General features: G+C 39.3%; 2 protein-coding genes across 2 annotated transcripts; both read left to right on the top strand.

Annotated features, from left to right (window-relative positions):
• The first annotated feature begins 3,174 nt into the window (after positions 1-3,174).
• Positions 3,175-12,533, top strand: poll (polymerase (DNA directed), lambda). Its single transcript, XM_084076549.1, has 9 exons — positions 3,175-3,218; positions 3,409-3,543; positions 4,889-5,186; positions 5,662-5,782; positions 6,284-6,616; positions 7,741-7,914; positions 8,402-8,530; positions 9,898-10,066; positions 11,663-12,533. Exons 2-9 carry the CDS (start codon positions 3,426-3,428, stop codon positions 12,022-12,024), a joined length of 1,704 nt encoding a protein of 567 aa, XP_083932675.1. The 5' UTR covers positions 3,175-3,218; positions 3,409-3,425; the 3' UTR covers positions 12,025-12,533.
• Positions 12,534-13,670: 1,137 nt separating this feature from the next.
• wbp1lb (WW domain binding protein 1-like b) lies at positions 13,671-27,130 on the top strand. Its single transcript, XM_084068851.1, is given in 5 exon segments — positions 13,671-13,881; positions 13,884-13,955; positions 21,690-21,792; positions 22,273-22,434; positions 23,143-27,130. Coding segments are annotated over 5 exon segments (1,218 nt in total). The 5' UTR covers positions 13,671-13,866; the 3' UTR covers positions 24,009-27,130.
• The last annotated feature ends 84 nt before the right edge of the window (positions 27,131-27,214 follow it).

Here is a 27,214-nt window from a genome sequence, read left to right as displayed (position 1 = left end):
CTGTTGGCCTTTGGGGTTTGGGGCAATACAAGTTGACATTAGTTGATTTTTACTTCATAGTTTCTGTTGTTTTAGCCTATATACAGTAGTTTTTTATTAACCTTTCTAGTAAATGTTTCTTCTCAACAATTGATCAGTTATAGAGATAGGTCTTCCATTCACCAAGTGCACGTGTAAAAACTGACGTACACATTAACCTGCACATTTCTGGAGTAATGGCTCACACTCTCCCACTTCCACTTGATGTTGTGTAACCTGTGTGTAAGCAACAGTATAATAAAATAACTTTTTTTCATGTTCATAAAATTGGTCCTCACTAATGCTCATTTTAGGGTTTATCATTTCTGTTTATACTCACTCTGTGTCTCAGAGAAGGGTTGTGGACAGTTCAGAAACCTGCTTACTGGTGACATCATCGGTAGGCAGGTTTGGTCATTTCAAACAAGATTTCAAACCCTTTTTTCTCATTTTTTAAAATGAATTTAAGAATAATGGCTTCTTCAGCATATTAACTTTCCAGGAAGAGAAAGGTTGTAATTTCTATTTGCTTCAAATCCCCATCGATGATGTCATTGGTCCATAGTCCACCAATGAGAGGTAGAGTGAGCAGATGGAAATTATGCCATATAATGAACATTGGTGAGTACCAATATGAAGATAAGGTTGAAAATGGGTGAAGTGCTCCTTTAAATGTAATTACAGAATTACACTATATAGGCTATTGAATTTAAATGTAGAGAAAATAGGTACACTGCATATATCTCTATATACCTCCAAGATAGGTCTACAATGTAGGTCTGCACAACAATGTACAGTAGGTCTTCATTGTAGACCTACAATGTAGTGAAAACAACACATTTTCCTCAAATGTTTTTCCTTTGATTGGGGTAAATGATTACTGCAAGCAAAATCTCAACAGAAACATTATGAGGCAGCTGCCTTTTTATTATTATTAATATCATTATTACATATGCCACTTAAATTATGTCTGTTTATTCAGCATGCATAAAAGCTACCCTATCAATCTACACAAAATGCATGACCCAGTATAGAAGGCTACTTACAGTGTAAGAGCTCACAGTTCATTATGGCAGCACCATAGCCTATACAGTATAGCCAAAATGATTGGTTATGACAACAAATAGGGTATTTATTTTTCCTCTACGTCATCACATCAATCAAGTTCAATGAGGTTAGTTTACAATCGCAGGTGTAGTCTGAATCTGATTGATTGAATCAAGTTGGTTTATGATTGTAGTCATCTGGCTGAGCTCCCATCCTGCTGTATACTGATTTAATAATTTAGAAATGTGTAGTGCATGTTCATTGCTGCTGATATGACATTTTGTTTGCGTGATTAAACTTGAAGTAAACAGCACTTTTACACTGCACTGTCCATCAAGTTCATACTCAACTAGACGCGTCGCAATTGGCAATTGCAAAGTGTGGTTGCGCCGACGCCGGTCGGGACTCGAGTAATATGCCGGGAGGAATACCGTCGGAGACTGCGCCAATTACATCGTCACGTCACTCCTGAGATCACTTGCGTTTCATTTTGAGAGGATTGATCCCCCAAAATGCATGTTTTTGCATCAAACGGTTACATTTTGTGCATTTGTGGTGCCCCCTATGGATCAAAGTGGAAATGCTTTTGGGGATTGGTTTAGTATACCACCCTTGACATGTGATTCAATTTTGGGATTGACCGGACGTTTCGTTCGTGATTTATGGCCTTTTTTGTCAAACGGGCCCCTCCCGCTAACTTTGGAAGCCATTTACGGACGAACGGTATGGACTATCAAAATGCCGCTTGGATAGGTTTATCGTATGGGTCCATAGATCACGTGTACCGATTTTTGTGAGATTTGGAAAAAAAAGTTGAGGAAAAGGAGCAAAAAGTGTGTTTTGAAGAAAATTCAAAATGGCGGAAAATCTATCCTGACGCAAATGGGCGTGGCCTATATGGGGAGATGCGTCGTGACCCAAGGAATCCAGGGAAAGGAAATTTTGCTTTTACGACCTACGGTTCAAGAGTTATAGGCCAAAAGGTAAAGTGGGCTGTTATAGCGCCACCATGTGGCCGACTGGTGTGATTATTTTCTTAATCATTTTGCAAAAAACTATTAACCTCCCCTCCAAATGTGGTAACTGTAGCTCTTACGGTTTCTGAGAAAAAAATACTTGAATGGGAGTTTTTGCAATTCCCATTAAAGTGGATGGGGAAATTTAATGCACTAATAAATCAATATCAAAAAATCTATCCTGACGCAAATGGGCGTGGCCTATATGGGGAGATGTGTAGTGACCCAAGGAATCCAGGTGAAAAGAAATTTTGATTTTAGGACCTACGGTTCAAGAGTTACAGGCCAAAACGTAAAGGGGGCTGTTATAGCGCCACCATGTGGCCGAATGGTGTGATATTTTTGTAAATAATTTCGGACTAAATTATGAACCTTCTCTCCAAATCTGGTAACTCTAGCTCTTACGGTTTCTGAGAAAAAAATACTTGAATTTGAGTTTTTTCACTTTTACATTAAAGTGGATGGGGACATTTAATGCACTAATTAAATTAATATCAATTAAACTATTCAACCAATCTCTTAGCAAAATACAAGCGCACGATTCCCGTTCAAGACGGTCATTTTGATATATGGCACAACATTAGGGGATAAAAACTGTGGGAGGAGAAAAAGTTTATCTATAAATAAAGATGGAAAGTGTATAGAGTACTAATAGTCTGGTTGCCCTGTTGGGCAACCACACTAATTATGACACTTTTTCAGTTGTGTGTGTGTGTGTGTGTGTGTGTGTGTGTGTGTGTGTGTGTGTGTGTGTGTGTCGCTGTTCATTTTATGTGGTGCTTAAAAGCGTGCGTTTGGCGCCTATGAATTGTGCACCATGCGTGCAAGAGGGTTGGATATAATATATGTCTCTAATATACTCCAAGACAGAGAGACAGCAGCTCATGCTGTCAGTTGGTCTACTTCCTTAGCTGATAACACAGTGAGATGTCGTAATTATAAAAATACAAACGTAAAGTAGCTTCTTTTGGGATTGTTTTCATAGACCTGGGCTGGTTGCTTATTTCTCTCGCAAAACCTGGCAACACTATGTGTGACCAATAGGTGGCAGTGTTTGCACATCATTACTTACCAAACGCCAAACAGAAAAAAAGAAGAAGAACGTCCAATTCTTGTGTTGTTGTGGTTCAAAACGGGGTGAGAGAGAAAACATCACATTATTTCAAAAGTATTCATGTACAACTTACTTACTTAGCCCGGAACAGACTTTAATGTCTATAATCTGGCGTGATTAAATGTGCATGTTGTGTGTAGGTAAAGGTAGAGGTTAGATTAGATAGCTATCTGAGCTAGCTTTATTTTAACACCTATGGGTTGATCTTTGCAGGGCTTCCCTTTGACGAAATGGAGCCTCGTCATGGGATCATGAAAGCTTTCCCTAAGGTTAAGAGAGCCATGCCGTTAGAGAGGAAGGAGGCTCCCCCAGCGAAGAGGAAATCTGATGAAAGCCGTCATGTTGCAGGTTTGACACACTCGCTCACTCACTCACTCACTCACTCACTCACTGAACGACTGACTGACTGACTGACTGACTGACTGACTGACTGACTGTGTGTGTGTGTGTGTGTGTGTGTGTGTGTGTGTGTGTGTGTGTGTGTGTGTGTTAGATAGAGGGTGGTGCAGACTAGGGTAGAACTATAATGGCTGTGATTACATAGATTTGTCATGTATAACATAGGTAATACCAACACTAGCCGCAAGCAACTATCTGTAACTCGGGTGCAACACCCTCCTTGGGATAAGATGCCACCTGCAGTTCAACTGGCAAAGTGTGTGTGTGTGTGTGTGTGTGTGTGTGTGTGTGTGTGTGTGTGTGTGTGTGTGTGTGTGTGTGTGTGTGTGTGTGTGGTTGCAATGGAATAACATGTTAACACATAGATATATATGATAACGCTGATAAAAATAAGAGAACTAATAATAACACATCACAAACACAGCATTTATTTTCCCTGACTAAGAGGGTGATAACAAACCTGCCGTGTGCTGATTGTTCAGCTCCAGCAGGCCAATCAGTGCACGCTAGTGCCACTGTTGAACTGTGACCTCGCTGCTTTAGGAACTCATCATTTTAAACATTCGGTCAAATTCGCAGCTGAAGAGACACTGAAGAGACACTGGAGTTCTTCTGGGTGTGAAGGAACCAAAACTATGTGGAAAACAAGTGACCTTCAACAGTGCATGAATGCTTGAATGTCCATGTTTTCAGCCAGCTTCTGTTCTGTTGTTAGACAATCCCAGTGGGTCTACTGTCTGAACACACTAGAAGAGGTTTAAAACTCTGAAAAGCCTCAACATTACACATTTAATGACTGGCTCTAACATAATAGAGTTATAGTTACAGTTACACTCTGTCATAGAGGTGTACACACTTTCCGCCAAGCAAGGATTGGGCATCACAAACTACAGAATCACGTACAAATGCATTCGTATCAAAGTTTTCGGTCTAACTTACAGTATGTGAAGCAATTGGTAACAGTGTGTTTAAAAAAGTGCTATACATCTAAAGTTTTACAAACTATTTCATTACCTTTTGAGGGCCTTTTACTTATTGACTATAATGTTTATTCAATTAAAGAGCTGATCAAATGCTATTTTCTTTTTATTGTCTTTGTGAAAAAATAAGGCTATGGGTATGTCATAAACAAATGATCTCCTGCCTCCTGGTATTCATTGTTGGCTCAGTATCCACCAGCCTATCAGCTCATGGCAAAGGTGAGGCCTGAGGAAGCCTGCCCGATGAGTGCTAAGGTGCGACGTTGAATGCCTTGGTTTATATATAAACAACCCTTTCCTCTCTTTCATCACAGGGGATATTTTCAGCAGTGCGACAGTGTATATCCTTCCTGCTGGGATAGGTAATGCCAGATGCCAGATCTTCCAAAGACAAATCCACCAGAATGGAGGACAGACTGAAAGTTTGTTCTCTTCTAGTGTTACTCATGTAATTGTAGATGACAGTATGGACTGTGACAGGGCTCTCCGCCTTCTGAAGTGGGACAAGATGCCACCTGCAGTTCATCTGGTAAAGTGCACCTGGCTGAGTTCATGCATCACAGAGAAACAACTGCTTGATGTAGCTGACTACAGTCTAATCTCTCCAAATAGGTCAGTATGCCAAGATTTCTAACATGCTAATGCAACAAATGGTGGTGTTTAACTTTCTATTATTATTATTATTGTTTCCATCCCATCCAGACATAGAATGGGATAGCATTAATGCTGTAAAAGTCATTCAACATTTTAACCACGTGAACCCTAACATCCCTGCTGAACATGCTATTGCAAAAAATTGCCTATCTACAAGCTCACAACCCAATGCGTTGTGAGGTTATATACGGCTATTTTCGGCAAAGAAATGGTAATGAAAGTGTAGAGGGGAAACAATGGTAGGATTGGAAAGAGGCCTGGTGGACTCTGGTTAAATATATATGGTTTAAGTGGTTAATTTAGCAAGATGTGAACTGGCACATAACAAGTACTGGGTAAAATAATTGTGATTGTTATTGAGGAAAACCGGATGGGATTGGGATGATACTATGCTGTAATTTCAGTTTGTTAAACCTCATATCTGCCCCATTAGGGATCACTGTGAAACATACCAAGAAGATGGAAAAGAAGACTTGTCCAGTGTCTTTCCTGCTACACAGGACACAGTAGAGCCTCTGTTGGATCAAGCAAAACTAGAGGACAGCACACAAATGGTATTTTCATATAATAGGAAAGGAGATTTTACTATATTCATATGGTATGTGGAAAGAAAAGTTTTTTCCCCTTTCATGCCTATACTACAGCCTATCAACTAATTCCCATCTCTGTCTGAATGCTATGTTTGATGCAGTGTATTTGTATTATTTGGGACGACATGACATACTGTATCTGGTTATGCATCTCCATATATGGGTATAAAACATCATGTAACTACAATTGGTACAGCTTCACAAACACGTACACAGACATACAGACATTCGTGGATTTTCGGTTCTGCTCAACCACCGGTCCAGCCGAATTCCCACCCAGCACAATACATCCATGGGTCATTGGTGTCACACACGCCAGGTTTGAATTCGATTGATCGGACAGTGCCCGAGTTATGTCACGGAAAGTTACACACGCGTACATACACAGACAGAGATTCTGTGAATTTATATATAGATAAAGCATTTAAATGCAATCTGCTCTACTGCTCCTCATTTGTGCATTAGGTCTCAGACAACAAAGAGGAGTTGAGAGAAGAAGACGGTGTCTCACAGGGTGACTTGATTGCACTGATGACTGGTGAGCACCCCAAAGAGGAGACCTCTGGATCCAGTCACGATCCCAGTCCAAGCACTGGTCAACAGAAGCCGGTGTTGAACAAGTGGATCTGTTCCCAGTCCTCTGAGTCCAAAAACATTAACTACAACAAGAACATCACAGATAAATTGGAAGTACTGGCCAAAGCTTACACACACCAAGGGGACAAGTGGAGGGCGCTGGGCTACTCCAAAGCTGTCACTGCACTCAAGAGTTACCACAAGCCTATCACTTCATATCAGGTAACCTTATTTATGGTTATCTCATGATTTGTTTGTGATGTCTACTGTCTGCTTTGTAGCACTTGTTTTCTTAGCACTCTAAACCCCATTTATTCTCTTACTAGGTTTAGAAACTAGAGGGTCACATTTTTTTAAAGGAAAGCCGAACTACTCAATCACAAAAACTTAAAGTTGCATACAATGATGCTTTACGGTTTCTGGTGAGGGTACCAAGATGGCACAGTGCCAGCCAGCTGTTTGTTAAACTGGGGGTACCTACCTGTCAAGCCCTTTTTAAGAAATGTAATGTACAAATTCATATGTCGTCTTGAAGAGTCTGACAATCATGTTATTACGATTTTAATTAACCCTGTGAAGAGTTCTACTCGGTTCACTTCCATGATTTGGAGACATTGGCGCAACAGCCTCTACAGACTGTGAGCAGCTGTAGTGTACTGATTGTATGTTCTTTTTTTTCCTTTTTTTTCTTTTTAATAGTGTTGTGTATGTGTCATTCTGTCTGTGATATGGACTTTGAGTCTGAATTAATCAAAGAATTTCATTTTCTTTGGCAATTTAACCTGCATTTCGAACGTTACAAGTCTCCCTCAAAATGAGAGCGTAAATACTCTTGGTGATCTGTGATGTCATCAAGTGTACAGCTTGGAAATATTTGATACATATTGAATAAGTGCATGACTTTATGGACTGGATTTTACACACTAATGTGCCTGTCATATCTGCATATGCAAGGTCATAATATGGATATGGGTGGGCAATATGGACAAAATCAACTATCAATATGTTTAACCAAATACCTCTATATTGATATTGTGATATAATATACATTTTTAATTTTTCAAAAAATAAGCTAAAAAAAGCTATTTTTGACAATACATTTTTTGAAATAATAATAAGAGAGCACTTGACATATATACTAGTCTAGCATGCCTAACCCTAAGCAAACAATATGTAATACAGTAGTGAACCTTCTGCTTTAGTCGCTGGCCATGGGAGACAGAATGATCAAAACTTAGCTGTCTTAGAGCTAGGATATGATGTCATAGTTTCTACAATCATACGATATATATGATTGTGGAAACGCCATGTAATCCTTTAACAGCTACCTATTCCTTTTGTTGCAGGAGGCTTGTCAAATCCCAGGGATTGGGACGAAAATGGCTGACAAAATTGACGAGATCATGGAGAGTGGTCATCTCCGTAAAATAGATCATATTGGGGAAGCTGTGCCCGTTCTAGAACTTTTCACAAATATCTGGGGTGCAGGAGCTAAGACAGCACAGAATTGGTATCAACAGGTAAGCCATCCATGCAAACACAGATTCTTTGTATGCATAGTCCACCATGGGCACCGTTGGAGGTGCGACAGGCCTAACAGGAAGACCATCCATCCCCCTGTATGGAATAATGACTTGTTTATTATTTTTTAATAATACCATGATTTTTTATTATTGAAGTAAAAATCCTAATCTGACGTTCAGTGATGTTGCATTTCCTATGCCTACTCAGAGTGCAGTTGAACAAAAAGAAAAAAGGTTATATGTTGTGAATATTTTGTATACATTTTACTCACCAGAACCTTCAACATTGCACAGTGATTTTCAAAATGGCCATATTTGGGCGCTTTTGGAAGGTTTTTTTGTTCACTAATGTATTGGCTAGTTAAAATTGTATTGAAACCTTCAATGACTTGGCATGTGAAATACTTTATTATTAGCTTATTAGATTAGAGTATTTATTACACATCTGAAGTATTGAGAGGGAAATTTCATTTGATTTTGTTAGGGATTTCGGACTTTAGAAGATATCTGCACAAAAGCTAACCTGACCAGTACTCAGAAGATTGGACTCAAGCATTATGATGACCTTCTACATCGGATGCCCAGGGAGGAAGCAGCCTCCATTGAGATTGTGGTAATGTATCTGTTTTCTTAAGACCAAGGGGCCAATGTTTGACACACCGTAAGAGAAGCTAGACTGACTACAAGTCAATTGTGAAAGAAAGGAGCGGAGGTCATATTTACATAATGACCTTAGTTTTGTTTTCTCTTCAAATGTAAGATATCATATCATAATGAATGAATGTGCACACAAAATTACGATACGATTTTCAATGTATCTTAAAAAAAATAGATGAGTAATCACTCTTTATTCACTATACCAGGGGCGTCAAACTAATGTCCCATAAAGCTCAAACATTTATTTCCATTAGGCTATGTCTGGCAATTGGACTATTATTCATAAACGATAAAATGTTACGGGCTGCATAAGACTGTACTCACCGGAACAGAGTACCAGCACTGCTGACTTTTGCCCACCTTATTACTTATAATTATGTACCAGCACTTAGTGGTGACTCTAGGTATGCATGGTGGGAAGTCATGCACAATTGTGCATGTTGTTCCCCCAGCATTTTCAAGGCTGCCCGCCTTTTGCCACAGCCACCTTGAATCAGTAAATCCCACAAAATGATGGATTTAATTTGGACCAAACTGTCACCTGAGTTTCAATGATGGATACTGTGATTAACTGCTACGTATGAGGCAAAAAACATCACTACACAAGAACTAGGGTGTGTTCATGAATGGAGAAGCAAAACATCCCACACATCCCACATATTCAACTGTATTCACAAAACGTAAGAATGTTTCCATAAACATGGTGGCATTCATTATTTATTTTCTCAACTGTGAGCAAAATGTACACGCGTTTGGAAACTTGCGAAGCAATTAAGCTGCCGTGGCTTTTACTTGTAATTATCCTATTCTTTGTGCAAAATCAATAGTAGCATAACAGTACCAAACCTCAAATGAACAAAAAAAACAAAAACGTTTCAGTACATGTAATAGACCATCAGGCTTCTGATAATCATATTAATAGTACCATGTGCACACTTGCACCATACTGTAGATGGGTGCACCGAAAAGTCGTAGGATGCCCGAATGCTGCAGGCGGAAAGCTCATGTAGACCTGACAATGTATGAAATGCAAATAATAAATAATGAACACATTCATGATTCCGATTTCAGACATTGTTTAGTCCTAAACCTGAAATCGGTAGCCTAAGAATGTTATCCATCTTGTTTTGTTTGTTTTATAACTAAATTCTGAAACGGCATTGATGGCTTTCAGTGTTGGGAGCATGCATGCACAGACAGACACATAGTCCCATACTGTGTAGATGATTTTGACCAATCTGACCTGTGACTTAAATGAGTTTGACACCTGGTCCATAATACTAAAACATTTGTCTGATGTATTCTCTTCATTTGGATCTGCAGGTAAGGGATGCTGCCCTGACCATAGATCCAGGCCTGTTGGCCATGGCATGTGGTTCGTACCGCCGGGGGAAGGCAACATGTGGAGATGTCGATGTCCTCATCACTCACCCTGACGGCAAAACCCACAAGGGGATCTTCAGTAAACTGCTACATACTCTCCATCAGAGTGGTAAGCTATATTTTATTATCCAAAAAACTGAAAAAGGTATGGAGGGCTCAGAAATCCAAATATGTGTCATGAAGGTCCTCTCTTGTAGAGAACACAAAGTTTCAACAAAAGGAAAATGATCAATTCATTTCATTTCAAGACCCGACATTGCATGCAATTTTTGCGACAGTGGCAACAAAAAATTCTGGAAGAAACGTCAGGCAGACCCAGGCTCTAGGGTGGGCGGCCATATGCCTCAACCACGTCGGGGGGGGCGGGGGAAGAGACAGAGAGACAGAGAAAGAAACAGAGAGGGAGATACAAGTAGTAGCAATAACAATAATAAATATGATAGTGTAAGATGGTATATAATATAATATAATCAGTGTCGGGCAATTTACTTAAAAGCAATTAGTTATAGTTGCTCGTTACAAAAAGTAACTAGTTACTTAACTAGTAACTAGTTACTACATGATAGAAGTAGTTTGTTACTAGTCACTTTAAAAATGATAATACATTTACACAACTATGACTACTAAACTAGTAGATGTAGGAATAATGTCCTAATAACAACATTGAAATCATGTCATTTTAGTTCTAGACTGAAGCAGGCGGCTCAACGTGATCTTGAACGCGCCTCCATGTTGACAAACGTGCAGTGCATGCACGTTCCCCTGTCATGACTGTGCGTCTATATTCAACATGGATCTGTCAGAAAACCTGGTTTAACTGGTTGCTTCAACCCATCGATAACTTTTTTCCAGACGGTCGGAAATACAGGCATCTGTAGCATAACGGGGTTATACCTTTCCTTTTTTGATGCAATACAGAAAAAGGTAAGAATTAATTGCGCCGATCGTCTCCTCTTAACAACAACAGTTTGAACACCGAGCGAGTGGCCCCGCTGCCCGCAGCTGCAGCGAGGGGGGGAGGGTGAAGTGACAAACACGGCTAGTGTGAGAGTAGAAGTCGGATCATGAACCTTTAATCCTCTGAAGTTGTTGGCTCTTTTCACATAAAGTAACAAGTAATGCAGCCATTAAAATGTCAGTAACTATAACGCGTTACTGATGTGGGGAAAAGTAACTAGTTACGTTAGAAGTTACCACAAAAGGTAGTTGCATTGTTACAGTAAAGGCCTTTTCAGACAGGGTGCGATTAGTCAATCAGTTTTTTCCGCATGCGAAAAGACGCACAAATTAAACTGGGTTCAATTGGAAAAAAAACGCATCGCCACAGCCACTTGCTGCACGGCAAATTCGGAGCCGGTGTGCATGAGGTCATAGAGAACTATGTGTTCTTTTAAAAAATGATATTGTCAGTTTTTTCCGTGCGAAAAATCGCACCCTGTCTGCAAAGGCCTTAACGCGTTACTTTGTGACACGTTAGTCCCAACACTGAATATATCTTGTCTTACCCCTTACCCCTAGGCCTTTTTTACTATTTTGAGGGTTAGGGTTAGGGTTAGGGTTATGTTTGAAGATGGCTATTTTTGCCAAATATTCACACCAGAACAGGGGCGCTAGGGTTCAAGTGGTTAAAATTAAATGTTATTTTAGAGTTTTCTCAATTTCAATTAAGCTAAAACAAAAACACACTTTCAATGATTTTACACAGGATTTCTGACAGATGATCTGGTGAGTCATGAGGTGAATGGAGAACAGAAGAAGTACATGGGTGTGTGCCGTTTGCCAGGACCTGACCGTCGCCATCGCAGGATTGACATTATCGTGGTGCCCTACAACGAGTTTGCCTGTTCGATCATGTATTTTACTGGTTCTGCACACTTCAACCGCTCTATGAGGGCCCTGGCGAAGACAAAATCTATGAACCTATCGGAACACTCACTGAACAAGGATGTGGTGCGTCAAGGTGGTCATAAGACGGATAAGGGCACTCCACTTCCTACACCAACAGAAAAGGATGTTTTTAGCCTTTTGGGCGTTCCATTCCGGGAACCTCATGAAAGGGACTGGTGATTTGACACTTGTAGTTTTTAGTTATGCAAATGTCATGTCTATTTTATAGAAAAATTATGATGACGCTAAAACAGCAGTTTTTAAAGTTTGACGTGTGACTCATTGAGTTGTCAGAGCATTGTAGAGGAGGTGTGGACAGACGTGAATGTGAAAGGGAATGCAGGATACACAGGAAGTCATATTACTGCTGATTTGCACAACAATGATGTATCTATAAACGTTAAATCCAGCATACTAACAATGAAACAAAATGTTATTTACTATTTAATAGTAGTACGTACTTTCGGTTTTGTTTACTTCTCCTCTCCTAATGCACATATGTGTGTGTATGTACATATGACTGAAGGGAGGCTCACTGATTTTGAAAACCCCTGTGTAAGAACATTCATGTGTGCTCATAATAATTACTACACATGATTTTAGACTTATATGATCCATTTTACTCGAACAATAATATTGTTTGAAAAACATTTTTTAACTGGGCATCATGAATGATAATAAACACTATATGCGTGTGACCGCCAATCTCTTCATTTCATCAATCCTATGCATAGACAAAGGTTTTTATTTTGTATGTATCAATTAAAACTTTTAACACAAAGAAAATTGCCTATAGCGACTTTAGCCACTTAAACCCCAGGGTAACCGTAGTCCCTCAGGGCTCAATACTAGTGTATTTTCTGTTTTGTGTTATTGTGGGGAAAGCTTTCGCTAAAAATAACCGATGTACAAGCTTGCGAGGCTGGGGTTAGTGGTGTTCTGGTGGTGCTTGCTTAAGTACCTAGTGCTTAGTGAGTAAAGATTCAAAACATTGTGGTTTAGAATTCAGGCAATATCATTCCTTCTTTTTTTCAATCATTATTTTCTCTGTACAAGTTTGTCTTGGAGCTGCTATTGAGAACTTGTTGTTGTGAGTGTTGTTGTCTTCATGAAAACTGCAAATAACAGCTGAGGAGACCTCGCATGAAAGGCGCATCAACCTGTGATTGGTCACGTCTTTCCAGTCTGAACAAGGTGCCCAATCACAGGTCAGTCCGCAAAACGAGTGGTGATAAACGCAACTGTGCGCCCATCACGTTGCGCACATGGAGCCAGTAGAGGCGACCACACCACACCCAGCAGAGGCAGAACAGTGTTGCCATGTCCGCTTATTATAAGCGACTTTGGGCTTGCTTTTCTGGTAAGTTGCTTGAGTAAATATTGGTGGTTGCGGGCTTGTTTCTAAAGTGTAGTGACTTATTTAGGCAATTGTTTAAATTCATCATTAACTTCAATTTCTTCAACTTCAATCATTTAAACTAATGGTTCTCAAATATTTTCATGAAAATGTTTTGTGCTAGCGAGCATTTTGCATTTGTGTTGTTAGAATGTTTAAAAAAATATTCCACATTTCATTGCAAGAGTTTTTGAAAATTAGCAGACCTACAAGCTCACAACGCGACGCGTTGTGAGCTTGTAGATCGGCTATTTTCAAATAGCCGACGCATAATGGGTTTAAAGTGCTCATGGTGTGGCCTAATAATAGTTGCTTCTTTTGAGCTTGTTTTCCTACACCCGGTTGCTTATTTCTCTCACAGAACCTGGCAACACTGGGAACAGCTTGTGTAACAGCTGGATCAGCCAGTGGCGACGACCCGAGAGCGACCAGTTGCACCAATGTTGTGCTTCCTTCACAATGTCCAATTATAACGCACTAGAGGCGGTGCGAGAAAGAAGTGGCCTTTCGGTAGTAGTGCGGCCCGGGCCGTAAAGTACTTTAAAAGAAGGTGTTGTTTTTTTAAACAAGAATATTTTTGGGGGGATGCGTATGTTTCCCCCGTGTATCTTAGTTGTGGGAGAGGAATGAGAGGTGTATGTTCGGCTCTTTAAAGATGGGGTTGTTTTTGCACGTCGTCGGCTCTGTCACCCCGACGGAGTCCGCAGCAGACGGGGTAAGAACTGTGAAGATTTCCCACAACAACAAGGCTGTGGCTGTGCTGCTAATGTTTGCTAGCTAGCTACCAGTGGTGGAAAGTAAGTAACTTAAGTACATGTACTCAAGTACTGTACTTAGGTACTATTTTCAGGCTTTTTTTTTTTTTTTTTTTTACTTTACTGGAGTATTTCCAATTTTCAGTGCTTTTACTTCTACACCTCAGAGGCAAATATTGTGCTTTTTACTCCCCTACAATTATTTGACAACTTTAGTTACTTTCTATTACAAAACATACATTAACTACTTCAGCCCTATACTTTTCGGCCATTTGAAAGTAGCGTTCTACAAGCTCACATTGTGAGCTTGTAGATCTGCTATTTTCAAAAGATTTTTTTATACATTTGAAAACTTGAAATGGGACATTCTGCATAATGAGTACTTTCGGTACTTTGAGTACATTTTGATGTCAATACTTTTGTACTTTTACTCAAGTACATTTTGAATTCCAGACTTATACTTGTAACAGAGTATTTCTACATTGCTGTACTGATACTTTTACTTTTACTAAGTAATAAATGTTAGTACTTTTTCCACCACTGCTAGCTAGCTACTTTGCGAAATTAGCCAACTGGCTATCGTGGGTTAGCTCATCAGCTATAGTGCAGTACCTGTTCAGTGTTGTTGTGCCGAGTTTGTTCAGCTAGTTGTGGGTGAAATGTATGTTTTCAACGGCAAAGGCTCTTGTTTAGGTTAAAGCTGTGATACTATAATAGCAAACTGTTCAAGTCAGCGCCAGTGTTGCCAGTTTTGCGAGAGAAACAAGCAGCAACCAGTTCTACGAAAACAACCCAAAAGAAGCAACTATAGGCCACACGACCACTTTAAACCATTGGCTATTTGAAAATAGCCAATCTATAAGCTCACAACGCGTCATGGTGCGATGCGTTTTGAGCTTGTAGATCTTCTATTTCCTTTTTTTTTTACAACAAGCAGACATGGCAACACTGGTCAGGGCAGCTGTACTTTATTAGGGCCTGTTGTGTTGTCTTCTGTATCCCGGTAGACAGGAGGACGGTAGAGGTTCTTTGGCCATATACAAACAACCTGTCTACTTCAATTACATATATTTTTTTCTATGTTCATTGTTCATCCTAATAAGCAGAAATAGCACTGCAATGATTAGCAATGTATTTGATGCTGTCCAGTGTTTCTAATGGGGAAACTTCGAAATTTCAATGCCTATGGTGCATCAACAGTACACTAGTAACTGATTCCCTTTTCTCTGCGACCCATCTGTCTGATTATGTTATTTACTATAATGTCTGATATTATGCTAAACACACAAATGACACCCTGAACATGTGTCCTGGTCTTTTATTCAGTCTGGCCAATGAGACTTGGCTGCAACATAAAGCTTATAAATGCTACAGTACTGTGACAGTAACCTGCACGACGACTGACTTCCTGGAGATTGGGTTACATTTTCTTTTTTTACATTCATACAATGTATGTACTCAAAGGGAATCAACCAGTTTGTGCCAGTGGAGTGCTTTCAATTTGTACTGGAGTATTACACAATTATAGCTTGTAAGATAAATCTGTTTTCTATATTATTAGTTGAGTTGTCAATACTTTTTTGCTAGCTCATCTCCAACAATATTGCTTTGATTGTGTCCTTTATTTTCTCAAAAAGGTGCATTTGAGGTGAACATGTAATAACAAAGTAATATGGATAGTGTCTTTCCTTGGTGTAAATGTTGTAGGCCTATTTTGGATTAATGAATTGATTATTTAATTTGTTTGGTATGAAAGTGGACAATCTCTGGAATGTGAAAACTGAAAAGACAAACAAAACAATAATTGAGTGACCACCCTCAGAACGTGACACACATGAAATCTACTGACTTGCGAACTCGTATCATAAAAAGCAGTTATCTAGCTGTTATGCTGTGATTCTGGGAATACTTGCATTGATTGTGGCATGCAATAATACAGTTATTGGTAGTGTGACAATCTAGACTAGACCATTAGGGTATTTTTAAGAATATTTTCTCTATTGGAGAACGGCAATGTCCTTTTAATGTGTGAAAAAATTGCTGTTTTGAGCAGTTTATTATCATTGGCATAATTTCCCTATTTATTTGCATTGTATCTGTCCTACAATGTCTATATTGGTGCATCCACAGTGCACTAGTAACTGATTCAGATACACACTCACAGCAAGGACATACAGTTTAAATTGAAAGTGAAAGAGGAATAACGTTTGTATAGTTACTTTGTCAGCTCTCTACAGGATGATGTTAATCACATTTGTGTTTAGTCATCCATGTAAAGTGTAGACAGTTAGGCTACATCAATTTAGTTGTAGTTTATGTAGATCTGTTTGCATTTTGTTATCACTAGATAGGATAATGTGCTTGTTAAAATATCTCAGCAGAATTTGCATAGACCTGCTGACAAAGTCTAAAGTTCTTCTCAAATTATCAGTGTTTTTGTTGTATCCTTCTGGATTTAGATTGCTCAACATATTGTTGGACTTCTAGCCTACTACTGTTGACTAAGACTACTAGCAGTGCATTAATGTGTCTTATTGGGCTAAACCACAGGCTCTAATAACATTTTGAAAGACTACTAACATTTGATCAGCAGCAGCACCACGTGACCACAGACATGTATTACTCACTGGCTTATCCAATATAAGGATCCATCTTGCAGGCCAAAGTGTGGATATTTTTCAACTTAGGTGTGACTTTACAGTACACCGTGATGCTATATTACAATGTCATCAGCTGTGAGGCTTACCTATAGCTTCGGATGGAAGTGCAGTCCAATCTGCTGTTTGACAAGTAGCCTACATCCTCTTCTTACTCTTATTTTCAATTGATTAGTAATGTATTTTCTGGGAACCCTTTAAAATGTTTACAGAATCTAGCAAAAGGATGCATACCTAAAAACTATTTCTAGTGGGCAATATGTGTGTCAGGCTTTTAATTTGTATATACTTGTACCATCCATGAGCAATCTGTCACTAACTATGATGAATTATTAGGTGTTTTCAGGGGCTGGCTTACCACTGTGTTTACAGTTTACACCTGTTTTGTGTTTCTCTACACAAAACAACAGTTTGATATGTCTTTTCATGTAAACAAGTGAAATAACTTGGAATAGGAAAGCAGTGGTTGTAAGTCTTACAGTGACGTATACCTAGATTACCGTCTTTTCTCCTGTCGGCACTCAGGATGGGTGTCAAGGTTTAAAATCTTAAATTGAGCAATGGCGGTGGACTAAGGTGCTAAGCTTTTCCATGCACAAAATACAGCTAATGACCTTTGTCACAACATTCTCCCTGTATTCTCTACCCCTATCTGAAGAGGGAAGTAATATAGTTATATCTGCTATAAATTGATATGGTGTTTTTGGAACTGATACAGATTCCAGTATTACATTGGCTATTTTTAATAGTCAATGTTATTTAAATTTTAACATTTAAAAAATGTGTATTCCTGGAAAATATCCTACAAACTCCATATTAACATAGTGTCAATTTCATCATATTGATTTTTCAAAATGTAAATCACAGTTAATTTCTTGTGTATAGATCGTCCTCACAACAGACGCACTCAGATACCACAGAGTAGATAGTATACTATAGATACTACCGAAACAAAAACTTTCAGTTTTTGGTGGGGGATTTTATTGTATTTTTTGGGACACATTTACCATGGTTAATTGCCAAAACAAATACTTACATAAACAAGCACAAATTTGCAATAGCTGCGACCACACACACACACCTCTATAGCCAATTGGCAATATTGTGGAAGCCAAAGTGCCAGACAGAACGAGTTAGAGAGCTGCTGGACGCAGCTAAACCCCCCCAAGGAAAAAACATTTCATATAGTCACTATTACAATGTGGTCTTTTTAAAACGTGTACATGCGGCACGTTTAGATTATCCAATGTCCACCTTTTGAATGTCCACCTTTTGAAGACCAGTGTAGCCCACCATATGCAACATTCAATTTTAGCGTGTCCTAGACCACAGATTACCAATGTTTTAGCTGATATTTTGTATTTTTTTTTAAGTTTTTGAATTAATTTGAACAACTTAGATTTGATAAAGAAGTTTCTATTGGAGAACGTATAACTTATAAGCAAACAAGTGAATAAAAACAATTAAATTAAGTAAATATAGTAAACTTCAGTGTATGAAAAATATATATTTACAAGCAAATAAGTAAATATATACCCAAACTGAACATTATTTTATTCAAGGACATACCTATTCAAAGATTTTCAGTCTATAAGCTCACGACCGCCCTAACGTGCATTGTGAATTATTTGAAAAGGATTGAACACAGCGCATACTTGCTGATACAAATGTCATCAAAGAAAGTAAGATAAGGCCAATATACTGATATATCGGCCGGCTGCACAGTAGTTTTTTTTTTAAATGACTGACTAAATATTTGATGCAGTCAGTGTATGTATGTGTTGATGCTTATAACTGTACCGTGTTCACGTTCTGATAATCTGTAAGTACACAATTATACTTGATATTGAGTCAACCCTGAGTCACAAGAGCCAGAAAGTTGAACCTGGTCCAGCCTTACACGACTGTATATTGTAGTACTTAATCCATTAAAATGTGTGCAAATCTTTGAATATTTATATATATTCAATATTTGCTTCTGGGGGGTCCCTGGAACAAAATATCTTTTGAGAACCACTTATATTATAGCAACATAAGTTTTATAAAAAAAACTGTTCGGATTTAGAAGATATTTGTAGAAATGAGCCCCGTATTGATGTTGTCATCAATATTTGTTTATGGGACAGACACACACCCGGACAGACACACGGACACACAGACAAAGTCAGATATAGAGCGGTTGGCACCGCTAAAAATCTCTGCCCTGCCTGTTTTTTCAGTGTTACCCACTGATAGTGCAAACAGTCAAGGCTACATTGTAATTGACATGGTCTAAGTCAGTTGTTGGAAATTGGAAACATGGCCTACTTTTGTTTAATAGGGGGGTGAATGTTTATTATTATATAATAATAACATTTGCCCCATGTGGAATGGCTGAATAAAACAGAATAAATGTGCTTTGTGTCTTATGTCCTTACCCTGATTTCTCTGAATGATTTTAGATTCGGCATAAGCACTGGCACTCATAAGTAATCTCTGATGAGTACCCCATCAGTCATTTCTTATGGGGTCACTGAGGTTATTCTGTAAAACAGGCCATCCTTACTAGGTAGGCTATTGGCTTTACAGTCAGGAATGAACTAAGCATTGTAGCTGTAGGTCTTGAGGAACAATGTTTGATAGTCAACAGTTTTTTTTTTTTGGACATTTCAACACCTTCTCATTATTAGGCATGCTTGTTTGCTGTTATGTCACCAAAGTTCTGGCACAGCAGACGTATCCTCCCTTAATATGGTACTGTAGGACAAGAAAGGTGGATAGTGTTATTGTTGCCCGTTTGGATCGGAGACAGGGGAATCTAGTCTGTCCACATTCTTTTCTCTATCACTGTCTGTGTGCTAAAAAGCAATTAACTATAGCTGGTCTCAGTTTACCTAAGTATTCTTTATGGCCAAGTGTTTGATTGATAGTAGCATGTCATAACCACATAAACACAGTGACCGCTTTGTTTTGTGATGTACTCTAGTCTAGCCTATAACATACTGTTGAGCCTAGAAGGGAATGTTTATTCTTGACCCATGGCTATGGGCCTATTTTACCAATATTTACCAACTCCTCCTGACCATAAAGGACTCTGTTATCTTTGTAGCACAGGGTGTATAGTGAAGACCCAAACAAACTAGATGGCTATCAGTATCCAATTGCAAGAAAGGGCAAAGCCTGCAGAGTGGAGAGTGCATGGTGGAGAATAGCTGTCAAGTAAATGAAAACACAAAAGTTAAAGATAAATACAATGTGGAAATAACAGGACATATTTTTTTCATTGCATTGTGACTTAAACCGTTTGACTCTGAATGGGAAAACATTCATGCATTTTTTTTTTGTAAGTGGTGATGACTGATTAACTTGAGGAGTTTGTGCCTGGAGGTATTTGTTACATTTGATCCCAGTGTTATGGGTTTGTGGGTCTTATAATAACTGTGTTGATCTCTTTGTCTCTTTTCCATTCATACACAGAGCCAACTGTTTCGTGTACAGAGAGAGAGCATGTTATTATCATGCACTGCTCCAGCTAACGGCTCCGCTGCTGCTTGGAAATTTCCGTAGAGCAATCCTTGTCTCCTGTTTGGACCTGGTGTGTAGGGGAGGGGGAGAGAGAGAGCGAGAGAGAAGGCTGTTTAACCTTTTTACTGTGGAATAAAGACCACGGTGGTCAAGAGCTTGTATGGGACTTTTGCACCCTGGATCGCCATGTCTCTCAATCTGGGACCTACTATGGTAATTTATGGAAACATACCTTCCTCAGAACTCTGGTTAGCTGATCATTAATTTAATATAGAATAGAGCATGCAGCCTGGGCTCTACCTGGATGCATTTAAAAGGATTGATTGCATAGCTCCATTGTCTCTCAACTTGTGTACTATCATGCTTTTTATCGGTGGTTGATATCATGGACGGAATTTGAAGGTTGTATTGGATGTTAGCAATACGGCCAATACGGTTAATAATGGCCAAATAACAGACCAGGCAAAATAAGTCTTTGACACATTTAAAGTAAGATATGGTGATCAACTGATGCATCTTAGAGAAGTTCAAAATATCCCATTTGAGTTGATTTTAACCTGTGCTGCAACTTCTGTGGGTTTATTTTGTTACTGTAACTATTATGATGCTAGACGTCTTCTGACTTGCAGATGAATTTGATTAGTGTGTGACTGATGTTCCTTTAGGCCTATGCTTTGAGCTTTGATTTGTTACTCTTTGACAAATATTTTGTGTGGTATTTTCTTGAAAAGAGTGATTCCATATTTTATATGGATTGTGGATGCTAACAGCATTCCAGCAGATTAGTAGTAACAGTAGATAGTGATTTACAGGCACATTGCTGCTCCACAGCCTAATCAATTAGCGTTTGTCAGCTCCGAGCCATCACTCACACAGGTCATTAGCTGCAAGGGTTAGAAGTAAGTTAAAATTACCTTAGTACAAGTAAAACTACTTGGCACTGCTGTATCTTGTAAACTGGTTAATTAGATTTTCCTTTTAGTTACATTTTGCAAATAGGCCTTTGAAAGGGGGCACTCTGCTGTTATTATCTCTGTTACTGTCTGTGTGTGTTTTTCAAAAAAATAAAAATGGTGGGAGACCTAGTCAGATGGATATAGTTGCTTGGCAAATTTGTAGAGTAGGCTTTTAGATGGATGTCTGTAGCAATTGTTGTATAACTCTGACTTACAGCATAAGAGTCATGAGTTTTCACATTAAAAAAGTTGAACCTTTAAGGCCGATTGGTGACATTGTTGTGCAAGTAATGCATGAAAATGTCATGTAGCCTCTAATATTTTACCATTACATGGAAATTTGCAAAACCGTGGCAGAAGGAGAAAACACTGTCCAAAAACAATACGGATTCAGCCCCTTGGCCTCTGGCTTCAACCTCCTTCAATACAGAACTACTGCTATATATTGTCTTTAAAGATTCTGCAAATGTTGACTTGGAATGTAGATACATTTATCTCATACACACACAATAGATTGATAATGATCTGATGAACTGTACTGTTCAGTGACATATTGTTTCTTCCTCTTGTCCTTCAGAGCCTCCTGTACTGTGAAGGGGTAAACAACCAGAGTTACATCTGCGAGTCAGGGCACTGCTGTGGCGAGTCTCAGTGCTGCAGCTACTACTATGAGCACTGGTGTAAGGACCTTTTTATTATGCCTCTCTCAAATTGTGTTATTTCCCTTCTTTTCTTCAAGAGCAACTGTTCTCCTCGCCTGCAGTCGTTGAAGTCGCATTCTCTGTCTGGATTTTCATAGGATCCTGCAAGTTATTCCCTGATGGTCAAAGCAGCTGAGCATGTTGTCGGAATGCTAATTAGACTGTTTTGTCATTTCAGAACTAATACACAGTAGAACAAACCAGACCTTTTACTATAGTTGCATGTCTGTTTTTCAGAATTTGTATATGACGTGGGAATGCAAGTCAGATACAACCAAGAATTGCTACTTCTTTACAGTGCTGTTATGTTTGGTTTCCTTTTCAGTCTAGATTTTACTCTAAAACCTTCACCGTGGCAGGGTTTCATGTGCTCCATTTGTTTGTGATGACAGCCCTACTGCTGCCCTAGTATGCACTACTGCATGCAGATAATGTAAGTGTTCTCTCCTCTTACCACAGGGTTCTGGTTGGTTTGGGCCATCATCTTCATCTTGAGTTGTTGCTGCGTGTGCCACCATCGTCGCACCAAGCACCGCCTGCAGCAACAGCAACGACAGCATGAGATCAATCTCATCGCTTACCGTGAGGCACACAACTACACCACTGTGCCTTTCTACTTCAGTAAGAGCCTCTCTGGTCTACACTCAGTTTGAGAATTGAAAGGATATTTGAGGCAGTATGTGAAAAACAATACATTTATTTGATTTAGCACTTTTCAAAACAAAGTTACAAAGTGCTTTGTAACCAAACAAAAACGTAACGTAACAGCTCTATTCCTGTAATGTGATTATGTCATTTTAATTTCTTTTCAAGTTTCATGGAAGATCATTCCATGAAACTTATTTCATTAAAATATGCCCATCTGTTTTGACCATGACCGTGGGTATAATATTGACCTTTGTCCATTTTGACCAAAAATGTAATCATAATTGTATCACTTAAAGTTCATTTAAGTATCAGAACCTACCTGTTTACATGCCCCAGATTTCAGGAGTCGGTTGGTGCCTTGCCAGCATTGCAACACCAACTCTCTCAGTGCTGCCAAGTCTCTTAACAGAGAAATGACCTAAAAATGTTTGTTTGCTTTGTTGTGACATTTTTCTCCCCTTTGCTGTTCTGGTAGGGATTATATCTATGGTTTGTGGCTTAGTCACATTGGTGTCACAATAGGGCTATGAAAATGAAAGAAAACAATCCTTTCAAGTATGTTGTTTTCCATGCCAGGTGCATTACTAGCCTAGAGGAGAGGTGCTTGTTTAGGTCTTGTCAATATAAATGTGTATCCATTAGTTTGTGTCTGGAACTTCAATTTTCTCTTTTCATCTTCAGGATTTCTCCCAAACTACCTCCTGCCTGACTATGAAGAGGTGGTCAATAGACCTCCTACTCCTCCCCCACCTTACAGTGCCTTACACACGGGCCCATCCTCAGTGGCTACCAGCCCACTGGACACTGAGCAGCAAGATAGCCACTGCCCAGCCATCCAGCCCACTCCAGTGACCCCAATGTCTGACACCTTATGCTCCAGGGCTAGCCTGGAGGAGCCACACACCCCCAGCATAGGCTTCAGACACAAACCTGACAATAAATCTCCACAGACAGCCCAGGAAGTGGGCACAATACTACTGTCAGCTGGGCTTCAGGAGGGGCTTACTAGGGAGGGGTCCACCAGTCAGGAGAAAAGGGGCGGAGGTGGGGCTGACCCCTGCAAAGACACCTTGCTGAAGGACCAGGGGGTGCCTGAGGGTTGCGCTGAGGACAAGGAGCGTATGTCCAGCGGGAGGAGAAGACGATTCACAGGGGACTCAGGGATAGAGGTGTGTGTGTGTGGCATGCGAGGGAACAGTGGTTGTAGTGGAGCGGGGGGGACTGGCCAGGATAGCAAGGAGCTGAGGGAGCTGGAGCACCTGCTGGGGTGTGAGGAGGGCGAGGAGGACGACGACGATGATGAAGAGGAGGCTGGAGACTTCTGTGAAAGTTGTGGTCACCGCACTCCCATTGGCGTGGACGAGGAGCAGGTGCTGGGAGCTCCAGAGAGGCCGGTCACACGCGGGCCCGCCGGACCTGCGGCACCGCCGCAGCCAGCTAACCAAACCTCTAGTGCCTCCCTCCACACTCCGGTGTGCCTGCTCCTCCACACCATCAACGAGCAGGAGGGGCCGCACCACAGCTGCAGCACGGAGCCCCAGGGTTGACTCACAGTTAAACACTAAACACCCCTTCACTACAAACAACAGAACTCAGGGGAGGGAGGCAAGCGGACATTCGTTTTTGAAGAGTAAGTGTTTTCTACAACAGATATGTGTATTTTATGAATGTGTTATGTCACAGATTGTACAGGTGTGGGTGATATTAGGGTGAGTTGGTAAGTGGGGTTCTTAACTTTATGTTTATGACCCCCACCCCCTCAGCCGGAACAGTGGCCTTAAACTGTGTATTGTGAGTTTTAAGCCATCTGCAGCCTGCATCAATTGAAACTGCTCATACTGAATACACAGAGCTCTTCTATAGTGCTTGCTCCTCACCACCTTCTGTTGGTTCTACTCACTGAGAGGAATGCAGCGACACAATATTAGGAACTTCTGCAGGTGGGAACTGTGATGTCACAAACAAACAATCACGGACAAGCATGCGAAAGCAGCACTGCTCACTTGAGCGTAGATAACCAATCATAAACATTTCCTGCACTGTTCTCTCTGGCCAGGCAGGAAATGACTCTGCAAAGAATCACTCGGAGCGAGAACATTGTGGACGAGTGCAATGTGTTGAATCACCACATAGTGTGTTTATGCAATTTGATACTGTACAGGCACATTGATCAAGATTGTGTGGAATGTCCAATGAGACTCATGCTTCTTTCTAAAGTGGTTTTTCAGCTATTTAAAAAAGCACCTAGCCTTGTTCTGTAACTCTACACTGTTTTGACAGAGAGATATAAGTGCATTAACAAATCTACATGAGGTTTATTACATTTTGCACATAACGTATTTATCATTAAGAGAATGTTAGCTTCAAGAAATTAATACAGAAATCATATCTAAGAAATCCAGTCTTAATTTTGAATATGCCATTTATTTTTAATTAATACCTTTTCCCTTATCTGTTTATATGCAGTAAATTACATCAAGATATCTGCAACACTATATTGACCTGTGATAAATAGAAAAGGCAGGCAGGTTCCAAATATGTGTTAGCTTATTATTGCACTGTGTTTCTTGGGGGAGGGGGGGGGGGTAAACTTTCAGCAATGTCAGGTTTTAGTAAAGTTTAAAACTTTAAAATATACAGGTACCATTGACCAAAAGTTAACCACTTAACCCTGCCGTCCCAAATTATGGCATGTCATTCTAGGTAATAGGTTATTGCCTATTTTAGAAGAAAAAAATATATATAGAATGTTTTTTTTGTGGTTCAACAGTTCAGTCTGTAACAACTGAAATGCAGAATATCAAAATTCTGTCTGACTGGCAATTTGTGTCAGGAACTTCACCATCACCACCTTCAGTCACCAGCTATATTAAAAACAAGCCAAAGTAGCTTCAGGTTTTATCACAAAGTAGTGATATGGCAAGTTTCATGTCATTCCTGAATTAACAATAAACATTTATAATAGCTTACTGATATCTCTTATCCACACAGATTTCACAATAGCCTGCTGACAGGCAATGCAATCTTTTTGTTTTATTTCTGTAATGTGCCCATAGCATTGCTGTCAGGCAGAAACCACGATGTGAGCTCGTAGATCGGTTATTTTCACAATTTTCAAATGTTTTTAAAATAATAATAAAGGAACAGCTTTGGAAATAATCATAGAAGTCCACCCAACAGCAACGCTAGACTTTTTTCCAATGGCTGATCCCTTCTCTCTTGTGTTTATACCATTAGCACTTCTGAACTTCCCCCCAAAAAGTCAATCTTTGTGTCTGCTGATATTTACACTAAACATCTTGCCTTTCCAATTTTCAAGGTGTTAAATCACTAAGTAAATAACAATACAAGATGACTGAACGTCCAGAGTTTGTTTAATTTCACTATTTAAGCAGACGGGCCAATCATTGACAAATTCATATTTATAATTTCAACCTAGATTTAAAAAAGAAGGTGAAACAGACAAAAGAAAAGTAAGGTTGGGCACATTGAAGCAGATTAGATAATATATTTGAAATATGGCAGCTAATACCAAACAAGATGACACGCAGTGGTGCAGTAGAAGGCTAGAAGCTTAGAAAACGATATCTCAAGCATTAAAATACGTTGAATGCTATTGTCAAAAGAAACATTTGCTAGAATACTTTCCAAATCTGGCCTGCACGTCTAAAATGCAGTTGTTACAAATGTTAACAAAGCTGTTATAGCTGTTGGTTGATAATGCATGTGCCACAAATATGCCATTGGACTATGAATGTACTATGTGAAACCCTTACATGTAGTGTACCACAAACTTAGTGTGATAATATATTGGTTTGTGTGTTAGAAATGTTTGGCCAGAATTAGAACGATCAGATTAAAGGGGTTGTGTCATGTCGATGACATGTTCCATCCAAGACATAATCTCTATGGACCTCCTTAAAACACTGTAATGCCTAAAAGCACAACTTTTTCTTCAGCTAACCTCACAGGTGTATAGTGTATACTGTATACTTTACCTTAGACAGTGTCAGAAAAACTGTTTATCACCCAGCATATAGGTATATCACAACTAGATGCTCTGTTTCATATTTTTTCAAGAGTTAAATGAATATTTTACCCAAGCGGACACTTTTCTGAAGTGCTTTAAATATACATAACATGTATATTACATGCTCTTGCTCTTTGTATGATGAAAAAGTAATATTCTTTTATTGTGGTCCATAAAGTATGAAGATGAGCCATTGTTCATAGCTGAATCCTTTGTGTACTCTTGGTATTGTAAAATCTGTTAAAACCACTTTTTATTGGCACGTTGTATACAATGTTCTGAGATGTTGATCCAAATAGTTACTTAAGAAATTGTTAACACATTGATCATGTAATTATTAGCTTTGTTGTTATGTAAAGACCAGGTAATTTTCTGCTTAGCTGAGAAAATGATTGCCTTTCTTGAGACTTGTCCCAACATTAAATGTGTGAAGGGTATATAATGGTGCATTTGACAAATGTAGACAACATCTTAGAAACATCAGGGGCACCTTGCCAAAGACATTTAGGCTGTGTTGTTGTGCACATATCCTTTGGATGTTCTGTTCATAAGCCATTTATTACAACAGCCAATATGGATGTTCAATAAACATATCCTTCAAAGCCATGCCAACTGTAATTGTTTTATTCTTAGTGGTTGTGTGAGTGAATATTTCTTATCTAAATTCATATCGTGTCTATCTGAGGGGATTATAATGATGTAAAAGGGTAGGCTGTAATAAAA

This window comes from Gymnoscopelus microlampas (genome assembly GCF_963454915.1).
Source record: "Gymnoscopelus microlampas genome assembly, chromosome: 2".
Taxonomy (NCBI): Eukaryota; Metazoa; Chordata; class Actinopteri; order Myctophiformes; family Myctophidae; genus Gymnoscopelus; species Gymnoscopelus microlampas.
Note: the sequence above shows the minus strand (reverse complement) of the source record. Positions and strands in the feature narration are given on the sequence as shown.